The 16828-nt window shown below is 39.8% G+C and overlaps 1 protein-coding gene across 12 annotated transcripts in view; it reads left to right on the top strand.

Moving 5' to 3' along the window:
• Positions 1–16828, top strand: part of SEPTIN7 (septin 7) — a 72872-nt gene that overhangs the window by 36948 nt on the left and 19096 nt on the right. For all 12 annotated transcript variants that reach the window (XM_046923804.1, XM_046923798.1, XM_015281549.4 and 9 more), the window contains 3 exons: positions 9397–9503; positions 15484–15584; positions 16143–16277. In XM_046923804.1, coding sequence (XP_046779760.1) covers positions 9397–9503; positions 15484–15584; positions 16143–16277 — 343 coding nt within the window. The remainder of the gene's footprint in view (positions 1–9396; positions 9504–15483; positions 15585–16142; positions 16278–16828) is intronic.

The following is a 16828-nucleotide window of genomic DNA, read 5'->3' as shown; positions in this document are numbered from 1 at the left end:
GGTGGCACAAGGGGAGTGGGAAGCATTTCACTGCAGACAAGCTACTTCAGACCCAACTTTTCAATTTTACATGATCATCAAATCTGTAGTGCTGCTAGGGCTATGGAGTCTGAAAGTTAGCAGAATATGTGATTTGCTTTTGTGAGGCTAGGAGTACGTTACTCTAAAATCCCCAGTGAAACCCAGAGCCTTAGAGTAGTGTGGATAGATAGTGCGGGCAGGAGATAAGGTGAGATTTTGTTACATTTTGTATTAAAAAGACTAATTTAAAAGGATATCATCACGCTGTGGTAGAAGAAAAATACCAAGGTATTTTTATTTCTTAGGTGTTGGAGGGATATGCTGTTGGCCAAAATGCGGAGTGTATTCAGAGTTGATAATTTAGAGAAAATTGACTATTGGCAAGTACTTGTTCAATGCTTTTCTGCTGTAGCAGTGCCAGGCATAGCACAAACCAGCAGCTAACCGCTCCGCAGACAGTGAGAAAAAAGAGAGGGTGTCAGATTTTCATGAAGGTGTGAAGTCAGTGGCTTTTGTTGTTGTTTATTTTTAATATTGCATTGGACTGATTTAAGAATTGGTATGGGAAAACATTTGCCTAAACTCATTGTACATCACTCTAATTGGCTGCGGAGACCAAGCCTGTGACTGCCTGATTCTGCATTGCTAGCGCTGGGCTGTGTCCTCCCTAGTTTTAAGGAGCTCCAGGAGGTCCCCCTTCACATTCAGCCACCAGAAGACACGGGAGCTCACTAAGAGTGAATGCACTGGGCAGGTCTTAGGGTATCGCCTTATCAGCAGGTATATCCATTTTCCTTTCTGCTTTCTGAATGTGTGCTCCTGTTGTTGGCTACAAAAGCAGCTCCGTTCTCCTCTGAGTAATTACTAGAAAACTAATTAACTGTGGTAGCAATTTGGAAGCAATGGTTTATAGTGTTTAAGCAACACAAATTCTTAACATAAAAAAAAAAAAAGTATAGTTTTGACAGTGCAAGCTGATTCTAACCTACCTCAGCTTACATATTTCTTCCTAAAAGGAAAAGTACCTATTTTTATGGAATACAGGGGGACCTATCTCATGGAAACAGGACACAGAGCCATGTCAAGTGAATGAGGTATCAAATAAGTACGTTTTGCCAAGACTGTTCAAAAGGTGTAGCAGCATACCCCACAGATAATATCTCTGCATCTATTCTACTCGTTGTATTAACACTAAGCCTATATTGAAAAGCAGACATAGAGTTCCCTCCCTTGCAGAGGCCATTGCCCTGTTTTTTGTTATTTATCACCCCAGAACAATGTTACTGGGGTAAATTAGTGGAACTAAGTAAGTAAGCTGTCCATCTTTCTCCTACCACTCATGCCAGTTATTAAGTGCCTTGTCCTAACATAGTTTCCTTTGTGCTGCCTGCAATAGCAAGCCCTTACACAGACATCAAGAATAGAAGGCATTGAGAGATGAGGTATAAGGTGGTAAGAGGAATTTTGGCTAGCACTAGAAATCTGTTTAGTCCTCTGACATATTTTATGGATTGCTTTAATGGTAGTATTTTTCACCTGGGGTGTTTTGAAAGTGCTCAGCTCTTATTTCCAATAGTTTTTATTATGCTCTTGTGTCATTTGAAAGGGAAGTGCTAACGCAGGGTTGAGTAAGTCAGTCTGGGTGCTCTTTCTAGCATTATGCCGAAGACTCATTAATTTCTATTTAAATAAAAAAGTCCATTTTTTTGTCCTTCTCAAATTTTCTGTGATACTGTTGCTCCTGCCTTAGTTCTATCAAAATTGTTTTGTTTGTTTTTGAGTAAGGTCCTGCTTAATAGGCTTTACCTTTCTTTCCTTTTGCTTGAGCTGACATGCAGAACTTGCTGGTTTTAAGTAGAAAGCAAGTAATGTGGGCTGCTGAGGTGTTGATCCTCTGTTCATACTGCAGTCTCTTTTTATCCTTAAAAGTTAAGAAATCCAAATCACTTTTTTTGTTAAAATCTCCTCATCATCACATAGATGGCTGTGTGAGGTTTTTTTCTCCTCAAGTAATGAAGGACCTTTCTGTGACTAATTAATCTGTGATATTGATTAACATCTGCTGACTCAAGCTAAAGCTATTTTGGAAGTCAGAGTATGTGCAGAAAATGCTATATAGCTGTCGATAGAAATGCATAGTAATGTATTAATAATGCAGAGATAAAAATTGTGTTCCTATTGTCTTTCCCCTCTCTCTTCTATTTTTAATGAAAATTCATATAATTGGGAAATTCAGTGAATTACATTCATCATTTCGTCTCTCTTCAGAGAGTATGTCCAGCTCTGGAGCTTTCTCTGGCTGCGTAGTTCTTCCAAATACAGCAGTGGCATTCTAAGATGCATGCTTTTAGTCTTACAGAGCATCTTCCTCTAGCATTTTTCGCTACTGTCTTTGTTCCTTTCCTTTTCTCCTTTTGGACCCAGATATTTTTTTCCTTCTCTTGTGAAGACATTTTGTTTTGCTTTCATTAAGATGGGTGAAAATTCAAGGTACCTGCTGGCTGTGGGATTTAACCACAAAGGGTTGTTGTCTCGGAGCTCTGCAGTTTGTCATTTTCAGTTGAATCCCTCAGCCCAGTTATTTCACAGAGAGCTTGTGAATTCAGATTTCCCATGTAGGTCAGTTTTGACAACTCCTTGTTGCTTGTGATGTCTTCTAAACTGAACTGCAGTGTGAATACATCTTTATCAGCCGTAGGGTTTTCTTCTAACTAGCACAGAAAACAAATCAAAGTGAGCTTTGGCAAGCCTGGGCTGCTGCACTAGCTGAGTGCCTGGAGGTGCGTACAGCCTAGATGCTTAATCCTAGGTTGTCGCACTTCAGCCGTTACTGGTGCTAGATTTGGATGGACCAAAGGTGTGGGCTGTTTTTACCACCTGCAGTCATGTGCAAGAGCTTTAACTGAACAGAAATCAGTGATCTCAGTTCTTTGGTTTTAGTAGACTAAAAGTGTTTAATGCTGACAAGTTGCTTTTTTTGCCTCGTGATTGATGAAGTAACACATCTTGCTTCAGAAACTGCTTTGTAGGCCATGCTTGCTTTCCCTCCTTTTCCTTTCCACAAGCTATTCATGCCCTGGTTAGCTGGATCGTAGAATCATAGCACCATAGAATCACAGAATGGTTTAGGTTGGAAGAGACCTTTAAGATCATCTGGTTCTATCTGCTTCGATCATCTGGTTCTATCTGCTATAGGCAGGGACACCTTCCACTAGACCAGGTTGCTCAAAGCCCCATCCAGCCTGGCCTTGAATGCTTCCAGGGAGGAAGGGGGCGTTCACAACCTTGCTGGGCAACCTGTTCTGATCACCCTCACAGTAAATAATTTCTTCCTACTATCTAGTCTAAATCTACTCTCTTCCAGTTTAAAATGACTTCCCCTGGTCCTGTTGTACATGCCTTATGAAGTCCCTCTCCAGCTTTTCTGTAGGCTCCCTTCAGGTACTGGATATCGCCATGCTGCAGGATGAATCCCAGCACAAGCAGTGGTTAGGAGTAGGGGGGGCATTTCTTTTGACAGCAGTCAAAATCTGATCAGATAAATCCAGTATTTCACAGCCATTTTAATCTGCGAAGTTGCAGGAAGCTAAAGGAATTAATATTACTTGAGAAAAGCTATCTTAAATCTGTTGCAGTATTCTTCTGAAGTACTTCCATTCCCTGCTTTTATTGGCTTTTCTGAATTATTTAGATGGGATCTGTGGCCAGAACAATATGCCAAGAGACTGTCCTCAGCTATTGCACTTAAATTTTAAATTACGCTTGAAGAAAGTTGATGAAATCATCTCCTTGTATACTGAATGTCAAATTCTTGTTGTTGTTGACGCAGTTGCTGATAGGCAAAAGCAAATTTATCGCCAGCAGACTTCCCAGCAATGTTTTGCTAGGATCAGCTCTGTGGCTCTAACAGATGTTGCTTCCATAACTTGAATTTGGAGCATAAATTACGAAATGGCGGAGCCTTGGCTTCGTTCCCGTTGTGAACGCCTACAAAACACAAAGTTGAGCTGTCTGCAAGATTTCACATGACAGTGTCCTACAGGGTACTGCAGATAGATGGGAGAGGCTGTAGAGTGTAGCAGTGTGCCCAACCCCTGCTTCCATTGGGTTCGTTTGGATGTTCTCGCACGTGTATTGAAACGTTGTTTTGTGTCTTGCAGAGTGCTGTGAAGGCAGGAACCAGCCTTTATGAAAACTTCTAAAATTAGACTTAAAATTAAAAGCATCTTGTAGCCTCCGTTTTTGTGGTCATCTGTAATGACATGTGGCGGAGCATCGTTCCCCCTTTGTGAGAAGCCTATTCCATCATAACAAGCTCTGTATGCTTTCTCGCTTGCTCTCAATGCTGCTTGTTAGTCTGCTCTTTGGTTATTCATGAACTTTGATTATTCATGGAGCTTCACTTTTGTACAAAAACTGAAAACGGTGGTACAGCAGCATCAAAGACATGGGCCGTTTGCATAATGCTGCAGGTGCTGTCATGCACATATACTATGAGTTCTGCAGGGATGAAAGGAAATGCGTTATTTTTGTCTTCTGACAAGCTTTTTCCTCCTTCGAATCAGCAGCATCAAACTGCTGGGACTAAATTTAAGCGGAAACTGATTTAGAAATTATATAATGGAAGAGATTCCATCGAGAGCCTAACATACCTGCTAAAAATAAAATATGCTTTGATGTAAATATTGTGTAGCTATTTTGCTGGGACATACAGCGCTTATTCTGTTGAACTTGATCCCTTTTAAATATCTGTCTGAGGCTAAAAATCTCTAGCCCTGTGTCCAAGAAGAAATGTTTTGGAGTAAAGCATCTGCAGCATGCATTTGACTGACTTACACTGATCAGACTTCTTAATATACGATCATCTTAAAATGCAGTGGAAGCTTTGGAAAAAGAAGCATGCAGTAGAGAACTTGTTTCATCTGGGACATGAAGTGCTGTTGGCTTGTCTCTGCTAAGGTCTGAGGCACCCTTAGATGAGTATGCCTTCTCTCGCCCACCAGAGTTTGTGATTTTGAATCTGCAGGTATTGCTGTTCTAAATAGATAAGAGGCTGAAACTGGGCCATCTTGGCGACAGTACGTGAAGCGTGATTCTCAGGGCAATTTAACTGCAGATTTATGGATTCTACTTGAAGCCTGGGAAAGCAACTTGAAATTCCTGGGCACAGATAGTATATGTAGTTACATTCTCAGTGGTGTAATTGAATGTCATAGGGCATGAACATGAAATACTGCTGCAGTGGTGGTAGCTGTTAATTGTTGGTGAAGAGTAGCAAACTTCTGGTCAAGTCTGCAAGAGCAATTTTCCTTGTTCAGTGAGGGAGTAGAATAAGCAAATAGAACCTGCAGAGTGCATGCTGAGAATCTTCAGCATTGATTAGTTATTTGGATCGTGTTTAATGCACACTCATAAACCTGAGTTTGTAAGTTGTGCTTCTGAGTTCAAGGGTTGGATTTTAGAAAAAGATTTCTAAAAGTACAAGGAGATGGCAATAGAAAACTGATCCTGGATTTTCAGGGTGATACGATAACGTGAAGATGATATGTGGTGCGTTATCAGGAAATGGAGTATGTAATGGGAAGATAGTACTCTCCAGCTGGAGTTACGAATATACCAGGAATCACATATAATGCTGGAAACTGGATTGGACTGCTTGCCCATTTCCCCTGTACTTGATTGAATAAGGATGGAGGAGGTTGAAAAGTTGGAGGAGGTTGGAAATAGGCCACATTCTCAACGTGCCACAACAATGAATGGTGAAAAAAAGCAGTGTCATTAAGATGTACGGATAACAATTCATTTCTATTATCGCAGGGAGGAGAGGCTTGCGCCTAAGTTCCTTTGAAGTAACAAAGTTGGAATGAGAGCTGATGGACAGAATTCGAACTGGAAAAAAACTAGGCACTGGGTATATATAACTTAATGAAGTATGAGGAGAAGCTCCAATGTCTACACAGACATTTGGAAATTCATAGACGTGAGAAGAGTTGGAACTTTTGCCAGTTCTTCCAATCTTGCAAAAGGTTGTCTTTCATAAGACTGGTGGACTGTATAACAGAAGTACCTGCTTAATTCTACCAGTGGTAGTGGCTAACTCAATGTATTTGGATATTACTTCAGAGGAAAAGCAGCTTGAGAAAGTGTTGGAATTCTGAAGTTGAGAAGAACCTGAAACATATATGAAACATTTAGTGGGAGAGTGAGGGCATGGTAAAGGAAGTCAGCACCATGTGAACATCATAAATAACAATTGGACTTCAGGGTTCAGAGTTATCCTGCAAAGTCTAAGTATTTCATGATTTTTCCTTTCTGAAGTGAATTATTTTATGCTGAAAACAGAAAAGTCTCTTTAAAAATCACTCTGAATTAGGCTGCTGGATCTAGTTGTGCATCATAATGGAAGTGGAAGGTAGGACCCCTGAAATGGTTCTGTCATCTTGTATCGTTCTGCCTCTTTATGGTGTGTTGACAGTGCAAAATCTCATCAGAAATGGTTACATAAAGTGGGGAGGATATGTCTTTTGTGGATGTGCTTTTTCCGTTAAAGCGAAGTAAATTCCATTTGCTTTCCCTTTTACGTTTTGTTTGTAGTATTTGTAGCCAGTTGAATCCTCTGAAGCTGCAGTTCAGGTCTTTCCAATAGGGAGTCCTTTCAGGTGAATTTGCTTTGAACAAGCCTCTGACTGGGGAAAAGCAAAGATCTTTGTTTAACATATTTCTAGCTAAGGTCAGAATAATTAAATGCATGAGGCTGGCTAGAATTGCTTGAACATATTTAGCTTCTCTAATTCTGCATCCTTTGGAGTCAGCAGAGACTCTCCTACTGGACAGCAGTGGGAGCAGTGTGACTCCCCGTAGTACGGAATTGAATGTTCCAGTTGGGTTTTTCCTATGGTTTCAGTGTACCTTTCCATTAGAGCCTTAACTGCCATTGTAAGTGTTAACTGTAAGGTGATGTAGCGGTTAAGCGGTCTGAACTACTGCAATCTGCACTGGTTGATTAAAGTTAGCATCAGCACGTGCTTTCAGATGGCTGGGCACCTCTGAGCGCAGGATGGTGCATGAATGTCATTAACGTGTTGTCTTTTGGCTGACTTCAGCTCAAAACTGCCTTCCTATCCTTGGTGCTGTTAGGAGGGAAAGAAACCCCAAATCTGTCAGCTCCTGATGCTGCAGTAGGTCAGAAAGCAGACTCTGTGGAGTGCTGCAGCTGCAGCAGCCATCTTGAGTGAGCTGCTTGGCTCTTCATCAAATCTTTTCAAAGCTAAAAATCTCATTTCCATATGTTGAATTTCAGTGGTATTACGACAAGCAGTGTTATATTTGAGGAGAGTGTTTGTGCTGTGTTTTCCACTTCTGCTTGCAGTAAGCAAACTGGCTACGCAAACGTTTTCCTGCAGCCCATAATTGCTTCCTCAACAGTGCAGCAGAGAGCCTTTTGGGAGATTATGGTCAACTAAGAAGGAGGAGTGATCGGCAAAAGAATATGAATTATAAATTGCAAAATGGGGTTCAGCAGGGAGGATAAATAACTTTCCAGCTTACCTGGAGTGATGTGTGTGTCCTGAGCAGAGCAGTGGGAGGAATCCAGAGCTTCAAACTGGCAGCAGTGTTGGGTGTTTCGGCAAGCTGAGCTTTGTGGGAGCTTCTGTCCACTGCAGGCTTGTAGGGAGCCTTGGAACTGCAGCTGGCCCTGCCATTAAGATTGAGCAGATGAAGAGCGTCAGTGTATGTGTGTCTCTTGCAACCAGGCACTTCTCAGCAATGTATTTGCTGCACAGTGAAACATCTAAGAGATCTGACTGCAGAAAAAGGCAAAATCTGCAATGATAGTTATGAAATGCTTGTCAACAAACTCATCCCTCCTAGCTTTTGGATTGCTGTCGTTCTGGGGTTTGTGCTCCCAGCAGTTCTGCTTTGGGGTTATAACTTGGGGTGTCTCCTTGCTCCTTGGTTCCTTGGCTGTCGCAGCCCGTGCTCCCCACGTGATGGTTCCCTGCAGGCGAGCTCAGCTCTCAGGCAGGGTGGGCTGGGCAGGAGGAGCGCTGCTCATAGCAGAGCCAGACTGCAGGAGCTCCACTTGCAGCGTTTCAGCAGCTGCTAATCCATTTACAGTACAGCTAATCAGATTGCTCTGTTCAGTACCACGGAGGCTTGGAGCTCCACGCTTGTAATGGAGCTGGCTGATGTGTATAAACTAGCCGGTGGATGAAATCCAGCCAGCGATTACAGAGGAAACACAGGCTTGTCTGCTGAAGCTCATAGCTTCTCTCTGTTTTGTAGCTCTTGATTACTTATGTTAATGTCGGACACCTACTGAGACAAGTTTTGAAGCTTGAAATTTAGTCTCTAAAACTGTCAGTGTTTTTGATGGCGGACAGGGCGTAGCAGGCTAGTTTTTAATTTGTATCTGAATGCATTGCCTCCAGCAAATTTCTGTGTCACTGTATCTGTTTCAGTTAACACTAACACCACCGCATAGGGAAAATTTTAAAGAAGAACGTAAAGAATGAATCTCATACATCTTTTTGCTTATTTTCATGCTGGTATGCATCATCATGTTGAAGTAACTCCTTTATGATACAAAGCTAAGCTAAAAGACTTGTATTTCTGAGTACTGTAATGCAAGTAGTCAGTATGGAATTCTTGCTCCTGTCTCTTTGGAGCTATAAATGGGGGTAACTTTTATGGTGGGATTTGTAAATGTATTCATTTGGATTGTCGTGGCAATAGTGGCTCCAGATTCTTTAGGAAGGCTGTTTTACTGTTGTTCATGAACAATTTAGCAAAAAAAAAAAAAAAAAAAACCCTACCACAAATAAAATCCATTCCCCTTCCATGCCGCAACACCACCAACAGAATTGCCATGCAAACCACATAGTTTTGAAACCTCATTTTAGCTCTCATGACTTTAGTAATGAAAACAAAATAATCTCAAGTTCTTCTTTTCCTTCCCCCCTCCCTGTGTTACAGTAAGATCTTCAAATAATATCAACATACAGGAGATAAATGAATCCACTTTGATATCATGACACAAACTAGTACCAGGAGGGTGACTTGTTAATAAACTTTAATTTGGACAGTATAGCCTTTGTGTATTTTAAAAGGAGCTATGCAGAAGTGCTAAATGCATTTAGCATTACCAAAAATGTGATCTGAAAAAGGAACGTTTATGGGATCTAACAGTGACAGTTGGATTTGCTGTTTAAAAAAAAAACAGTATATACATCTGGAAGATGATAGCTTCTCAAACCCTCAGACAGTAGTGAATATTTTCAGGTATTATATTTTAAGAATATTTGAAATATCCATGTAGGTGTTTATACCATTTCTGATTCTATGTTTTTACTAAACTGTTCTGTTTCCTTGCAGGTGAATCTGGACTGGGAAAATCAACATTAATCAACTCATTATTCTTAACGGAATTATATTCCCCGGAGTATCCAGGTCCTTCACACAGAATTAAAAAGACTGTACAGGTATGTCTGTGGAAAGACTGCAGCTTGAGTAAATTAACTTGCAATTCAGTGACATAAGGTGATACAGTTGTCAGATAAGTACGTATGTTTTAAATAAAAATAAAATAACTTAAATAAGTGCAGCCATAATGTGAACCACTATGAAATACTCAATGTGCAGCCCAGCATACAGTTGCTACGCAAAACTTTCAGGCTATGAAACTGGTAGCCTTTTGAAGTGTGGGAGCCCTGCTTTGTGTACTGCCTTTACTTTAGGAATATCACATGGGTTCAGTCATGCTGGGAAGTGGAATGTTTTACTATCAATTAAAATATCAAGTATATATGCAGAAATACTTATATATGCAGTAAAAAAACTCATTAAAGCAGGCTTTCAGAAACTGTGTATTATTAGGTCCTTCCACTTACTGCAAATCTTTTGTGTAAAACTACCCAGCAGTATTCTGCAACCTGAAGTCTTTGTGGTGCATTTTCTACCAGTTAGAAGTTGTTACTCTGGACTAGGGTGAACCTGGCTGACTTTAAGCACTAGACTCTGTAGGCAACGAATATGTTCTTGCAAGTGTGTGTTACAACTGAAATGCTTAGTCACATTGAAAAAGCAGAACTTGATCTGTTTGTTTTCCGTAATATTTTGCTGCTTTTAGATATACTTTCTTCTCAAGAAGAGCAGCATGCTGTTCATATTATAAAAAATATTATTCAAAGAGAAAACAACCTAATACTAAGAAATAACTAAATGCCTTCTTGGTGTCGTGAGTAGTTTAGGAAATAATTGCTCTTCAGTCAGCTATTTTCTGCCTCCACAGTTGAGCGAAGGAATAAGAACAGACTAGCTCCACTCATTTCTCTTGATGTCTGTCGGACGCTTGTTTAAGATTCTGGTGAAGACAGCTTATGATAAAATCCAATTTCACACACACCTCTGCTGAGTACCAGGTTATGGCTCACGACTGCTGCTGTTGTCCCTCACAGCTCCTCCAACTGCAAAGTGTGACACTCACATCACCTCAGCTGTGTCCAAAGTGATTGTGTACTGACAGAGCTGTCAAGAAGGGATTAGAAGGCCTTGTGTTGAGCTAGTAGGTACTTGGAACACTAAACAGAAATTTTAAAATCGAATGCTCAGTGGAATTGGATAGCACTATTCCAATGCTGTGATCCACTGACCTTAGTATTTTGTGGGGGTGGGTTTTTTTCTGGAGTTCTGGGTGTCAGGTTTTTTGAATTATTTTTTTCCCTTTTGATCCACTTTTTATCCAGCTTCAGAACACTAGATGATAACCAGGAAAAACTTGCTTATGCTCATACTTCAGAAGGTTAAATGAAATTGCTTGCCAGTTAGCTCAACTTCAAAGTCTGAAATGCTAATATAAAATGTTTGTTACAGAATATTGTTTGTCTATTTATTTTTATTTGGAGGATAGCTTTTCAACGTCTGGAGGTGAACAGTATATTTCTCTAAGCTTTAGCCACGTCTGTCAAAGTATTTCATAAAATCACAATCAGTGCCAAAATGGGCCGTGGGCTGGTCTGCTTGTTATTAGGGGCATTAGAGCACTAAGAAAAGCTGAGCTGATGGAACCTGGTTTAAAGAACTGTTAAGTGATATGGAAGAGGTGTGCCAATAGTTTAGCTCTAATAAAATAAACTTATTAATGAGCTATAATGAAGCTCAGTGAATGCTGGAAAACTACATAGAAGGATGACTTTTATTGGAGGAAAAGCTTGGTGTGGCTTTATTATTGTTGATTTTGCATGGGTAGCTGAAGCTAAACCAATTCAGATTATGTTCACATGTATTGTTTTAAATAACTTAAGGGTGAGTTGACATCCTGTCATTGGAAGATTTTTTTTAACTGGGAAAAACAAGAAAAAATCACATTCAAACTTAAAAGCAAGCAGGTGAATAACAAAACAGCTTTCAAAGGTACCTCACTCCATCCCTGACTAATGGTGGATCAACATAAGAAAAACTAAATAAAAACTGTTCACGTGGAGTTTCTGGAGTCTCAGTTAAGTGTTTTCGTGTGCTAAACAGCAAAATTAGATGATCTAATCATCCTGAACTGTTGTGTTCTTCAACAACAGAAGTCTCTTATTTCAATTTCTAAGTGAAAATAAACGTTTCCCACAATAATTTTGGAAACTGTGTGTGCTGGCAACTCTGGCTGATTTGTATGTGATTTAAAGCAAATAACAAAGAGTTAGTAACAAAGTCTGACATTTGGATCTATGGGATCTGTACTCTTGACTACTGTAAGCATTTTTTAAGCTGGATATCAGAATGCTAAGGTTTTGTAGAGTAGAGGTAAGACATAACATGAGAGCAGCCTAAACCCTCAGTGGTAATAATTCCCTGCTCTGATACGGTGGGAGTCATTGATCAGAAAACTTGTAGTGGTCTCACTTAAATAATTGCTAACTGTAGTTTTCAAGTATTTTCCCAAACAGTAGTGGCTTTATGTTGTTTCATGAGGCGCATCCTCTGTGTTCCTTTCATGGAAAACACAAGAAACAGCAGTTAATAGTAAATGACTTGATGTCAGATAGATGCAAAGGCCTGTTTAATCCATTAAAATAGGCAAGCTGTAACGTGCTCGGTGTCACAGAATTCTGTGTAGCACTGCAGGATAGACCAGCGTGACCCAGTTAACCAGAGTGCATGGGAAAATGGCTGTTTGGAGTAGGGTTTTTATTAAAAGTTTTAAATTCCAAGGCTTGAACTAATGTTTTCCATGAATCCCTTGGGAATACTTGTAAAAACCAGATGATAGGATGCAGTTGGATGCTTAACTGTGAATGACACTGGTTTACAGGGATTTTTTGGATCTCTTCCAGATGTTGCTGCTTTCTTTGCCTTTGACCATCTATGGGCACGTCCATTTAGCTTACAAAAGAAATACAACTTTCCAGAGGCTGTAGGGCAGGTTTTTTACCTGCTGTCCCTTACCAGCTGTCTCTACCACTTAGGGTCTGTGGTGGGTATGGTCTGACTGTCCACAGCACGTTGACAAACAATTAGATTGATTACGTTTCTTATTCAGCAAGTATTTGAAAATGCCTTGCTATTGCAGTAGGGTTTACAGGAATTGATGAAAAGTAAGAATTTGAATCCTTAGCACCAAGTAAGATGTTAGCATTGTCGACAGAGATTCAGTTACAAAGGCAGGGCATTTGTCAGAAGGTGACTTCAGAAATTTAGCTGCACTCAGGGAGAAACGTTTGGTGTGGCATTTCTAAGGAACTCCTGACCTTCCTTTTTCTTGGTTATAAACACACATTCAAGATTATTCGTTATTAATTACTTTTCCTGTAAAAGCATTCCACTATGAGAGCTTAAGAATTTAATGACTCTTACTGGGAATTTTTGTGCTGAAGAATAAAGCTGATACCTTGTAGTGCTTGGCAAGAGTACAGATCTTAATGTTATCATCTGTAGTATTTAGAAAATGTAATGGCTTTCTTACACTTGCAGAGAGCTTGGTTGTAGGAACATTCTGTGGTTACTGTATGCAATATAGTAAAAAGAATTCAAGGAATCAGAAGTTAATCTTCTGCGTGCTAAAGCTTGTGAGTAGTAAACTATTTGCCGAGTTGACTGTGTGTCTGGGGATTACTGCCTTGAGTTCTGGCATCAGTTGTGTACAAGAAAATTTCTCTATGGAGCTCTTGAAGGGGAAAAAAAATCCACTCACCACGATTAAAACTTCCCATTTTTGAATGTTGCGTGAATTCACAGGTTCTCTGTGCTTTATACTGGACTCTTTTGAAAGGATACAAGTTGTGCAGTTAGTGGAAGGATGGCTAGGTGGTGTCTAGGCTGGATGTGGGTGGGTTTTAGTGTGTTTGTTTTGGTGGGTTTTTTGTTTTTTTCTTTGTTTTAAACTTTTGTAACTTTGCAGTTAGGCATGCTCAAGAAGGAGAGCATGGGTGGCCTTGAAGTTCACTCATCATCCAGATAATTCCAGCGCTGAGAATTATTTTATAAAGGTGCCTTACTGATTTTTGTTTATTTTTTTTCCCTTCTTGTTGGGTGAGGAATCTGCTCATGGTGACTGCATGCTGCAGACAGCCAGGGCATTGCTGAATTACTTTGTTCAGACCTAGCAGCAAAATGGATTGATCTGGCTTGGATAGGATACTTTCTGATAAGCAAGGTGGGGGGGAAATGGCTTTCTACATATTTAGAGGTTAAATATGGAGCCACAACTTCTCTGAAGTTGTTGTTGTTTTCTGTGCTTCTGGATATTCTCTTCTTAATTATGAGTGTCTTATGCAAGTGGTACTTAGTTTGACTTTCTGCAGAGGGATCATTTATCTTACAGCTTTAAGTCACATCATACAGCCAGTGATTGCAAAGTGCTCGCAACAGTTTTCAGGTGTGTGTGTGAATCAGCCTGTTTGACCTGCACAAATAGCTGTGTGCAAGCTCTTAAGTATCATTGGAAGGATCTGTCGGATCTTGAGCAGGTCAAGAGGCTGTCCAGAAAGGACTTCCCATCCAAGTTTCTACTCTAACAGTCATTACTGTTCTTGCAGGTAGTTACATATAATTGAATTTTCGTTCTGTGGTTGGTCATCAAGAAGCTAAAGCAGTATATTAAGCAGTGTTATGGCATAAATGTCTGCAAACTTGTGTGCAGTCAATTGCCGTTAAGAGCAATAAATGGAGCGGTTGATTTGTTAAATCTGTATCTAGAAAACAGCTTCAAGACGATTTCTATTGAATTACTAATAATATCAGGAAAAGCGTGATTAAATATGTGAGCAGTTCAAAAGAGCCAAAATACTACTGTGAATTTATCATTTCTTACTGTTGTGGATCAGACTGACAGGTATGACAGTGATTATAGCACATTTTTTCACCAAATGCTATTTCATTGGGTGGATATATCTGATATTGGCATCCTCAATAATTATTGAGATATTACTACATCATGTGAGGAAAAAAAATTGAGGAAGAAATGGACTTGGCAGTCTATTTGCTGTTCAGCCTGTACTTTTGACTAGCTTCCTGCAAGCTCACAGAGCTATGCTATGTATGGATGGTCACAGCTTTAGTAGACGTTCCCACACCCGGATCTTGCATCAGATCTTATACTGGGGTGGTTGTCTTGTTGAGTCAGGTTTCTATCAGTGACCTGAGCTACCAGAAAACCAATCCAGGATGATCATGTGAGTTGTGGCGCAGCAGATTGCAGCTGGATTGTGTTCTCTTCCAGTCTTGCTGCCTTTATAACAGGAAACAGTCACTTTTCTTGGATTCCTTCCCCAATGTTATGCTTGCTGAATGCAAATGAGCATGCTCTGAAGAGAGGAACTGAACTAGGAATGTAACATGTAAGGTGGTTGGGGCAGGTGGTGAGACTTAGCGCTAAAAAACTATTTTCTTTAAAATAACTGAAGTTAGCAATTTCGTTTCCTTTAGACTTAAGGAAAAACTTTTTCTCTGAGAGAGTGGTCATGCACTGGAACGGCCTGCCCAGGGAGGTGGTGGAGTCGCCATCCCTGGCAGTGTTCAAGAGGCATCTGGATGAGGAGTTACAAGATATGGTTTAGTAGCTTGTGGTAGTAATGGTAATGGGAGGATAGGTGGACTAGATGACTTCGTAGGTCCTTTACAACCTTGTGATTCTATGAGGATGATGTCTGGTTTATGAGAATGTGTGGATACCTCAGAATATCTTTATGCTGATGTCAGCTTAGAATTTTTCCTCTTTTTAAAGGAGATAAAACATTAGGATATCTTATATACTTAAATGGGTTCTTTTATTGTGGACTTCTACAATTTAAATCATGATCCATTTTGATGTGCAATCAGTGATTACCAAAGAAATTGGGATTTTATAAGCAAAACAAGTTGCTCTGAGGCAGAAAGGTTGGCAGGTTTTTGTTGGGTTTCTTACTCAATGAGTGCTTTTCCTGTTGTTTAAAACTGGTGACTATTGTGAAGCATTTAATCTGATTCTTTTTACAGGTTGAGCAGTCAAAAGTTTTAATCAAAGAAGGTGGTGTTCAGTTACTACTTACAATAGTTGACACACCAGGATTTGGAGATGCTGTGGATAATAGTAATTGGTAAGAAGACATTCTTTGTTCTCCCACAGTAATATGGGATTATCTTTTCTTTTAGTGTGTGTGATACAATACCTTGTGAGTTTAAGTGTATGCCTTGATCTGTGGTTAAAAAACTCATGTATTTGAACTTGCCTGTACTTTGCCATTAACTGGAAACTTTGCCGTAGTTGTCATTACCGTTATAACTTCATGGAAGTGCTATCAGCTTGTCTCTTAATGCCTTTAAAGTGGACAGAACATTTAGCTCTTTATCAGCACTTCCAGTATGCTGAACCTGTTTATATGCTCTGACAAGATTTGACCATCAAAGGACTTCCTTTGGTTACTCTTCTAAGTATTCTATTTAATGCTATTACGATGCAGGTAATTGTGTTTGTAAGGGTTTTCCAGTGAACTAGTATATTCAGTCTTCAGGCCTGTGTGTAACTCAGTTGTATGGTTAGAAGCTGTTTGTTGATTTCTTTCATAAAAAAAAAAAAGACAACTAATTCTTAGCAAAGTCAGAGTTTTTACCTAAATGATGTAACTTACAGGCTTTTATTCCTGTCACCCCTGCAGTTGGCAGCCTGTTATTGACTACATTGACAGTAAATTTGAGGACTACCTGAATGCAGAATCTCGAGTGAACAGACGTCAGATGCCAGATAATAGAGTTCAGTGCTGTTTATACTTCATTGCTCCTTCAGGACACGGGTTAGTATTAGCATATGTTAAGTTTCCTATCTCTGTCTTTGTCTCAGATAAACACTCAAATTTGACATTTTTACTTAGGAGCTTTTCCTAAATGGCCTGCAGACCGTGCCTAACTGCAAGGATGAGCTTACTTTGGCTTGCTGAACATCAGTAAGCTTTACAGGTAGTAAGGTAGAACACCAGAAAACGTGGCTGCACATCAGTTGCATAACGAGAAAAAATAGTATTGGAACTATTAAAAATACAGAAGTGTTCAAAAGTGCTAAAGCTACTACTTAGCTCTGTGTTGTTCATACACTTGCTACATACAATATATACAAAATACGTTTCAGCTGTAAAAGTTGGCTCATGCTTTAAGCAGCAGAGTTTTTTCCTTCCCTCTTTTATTCCCTTCTTCCATCTGATGTTAATGATAAATTGAAGATGGAGAGCTTCTGGCATTCTTTTAAGCATGCATACACCTGGAGAATAATCCTTTGTCTAGTGACAATTCCATTTTTGGAATTGTCACTATGGAATGCCACATTCCATAGTGACAATTCCAGCATTTT

The sequence above is a fragment of the Gallus gallus genome, chromosome 2 (genome assembly GCF_016699485.2).
Source record: "Gallus gallus isolate bGalGal1 chromosome 2, bGalGal1.mat.broiler.GRCg7b, whole genome shotgun sequence".
NCBI classification, from domain to species: domain Eukaryota; kingdom Metazoa; phylum Chordata; class Aves; order Galliformes; family Phasianidae; genus Gallus; species Gallus gallus.
The sequence above is the reverse complement of the archived record's forward strand: the minus strand, read 5'-3'. Positions and strand labels throughout refer to the sequence as shown.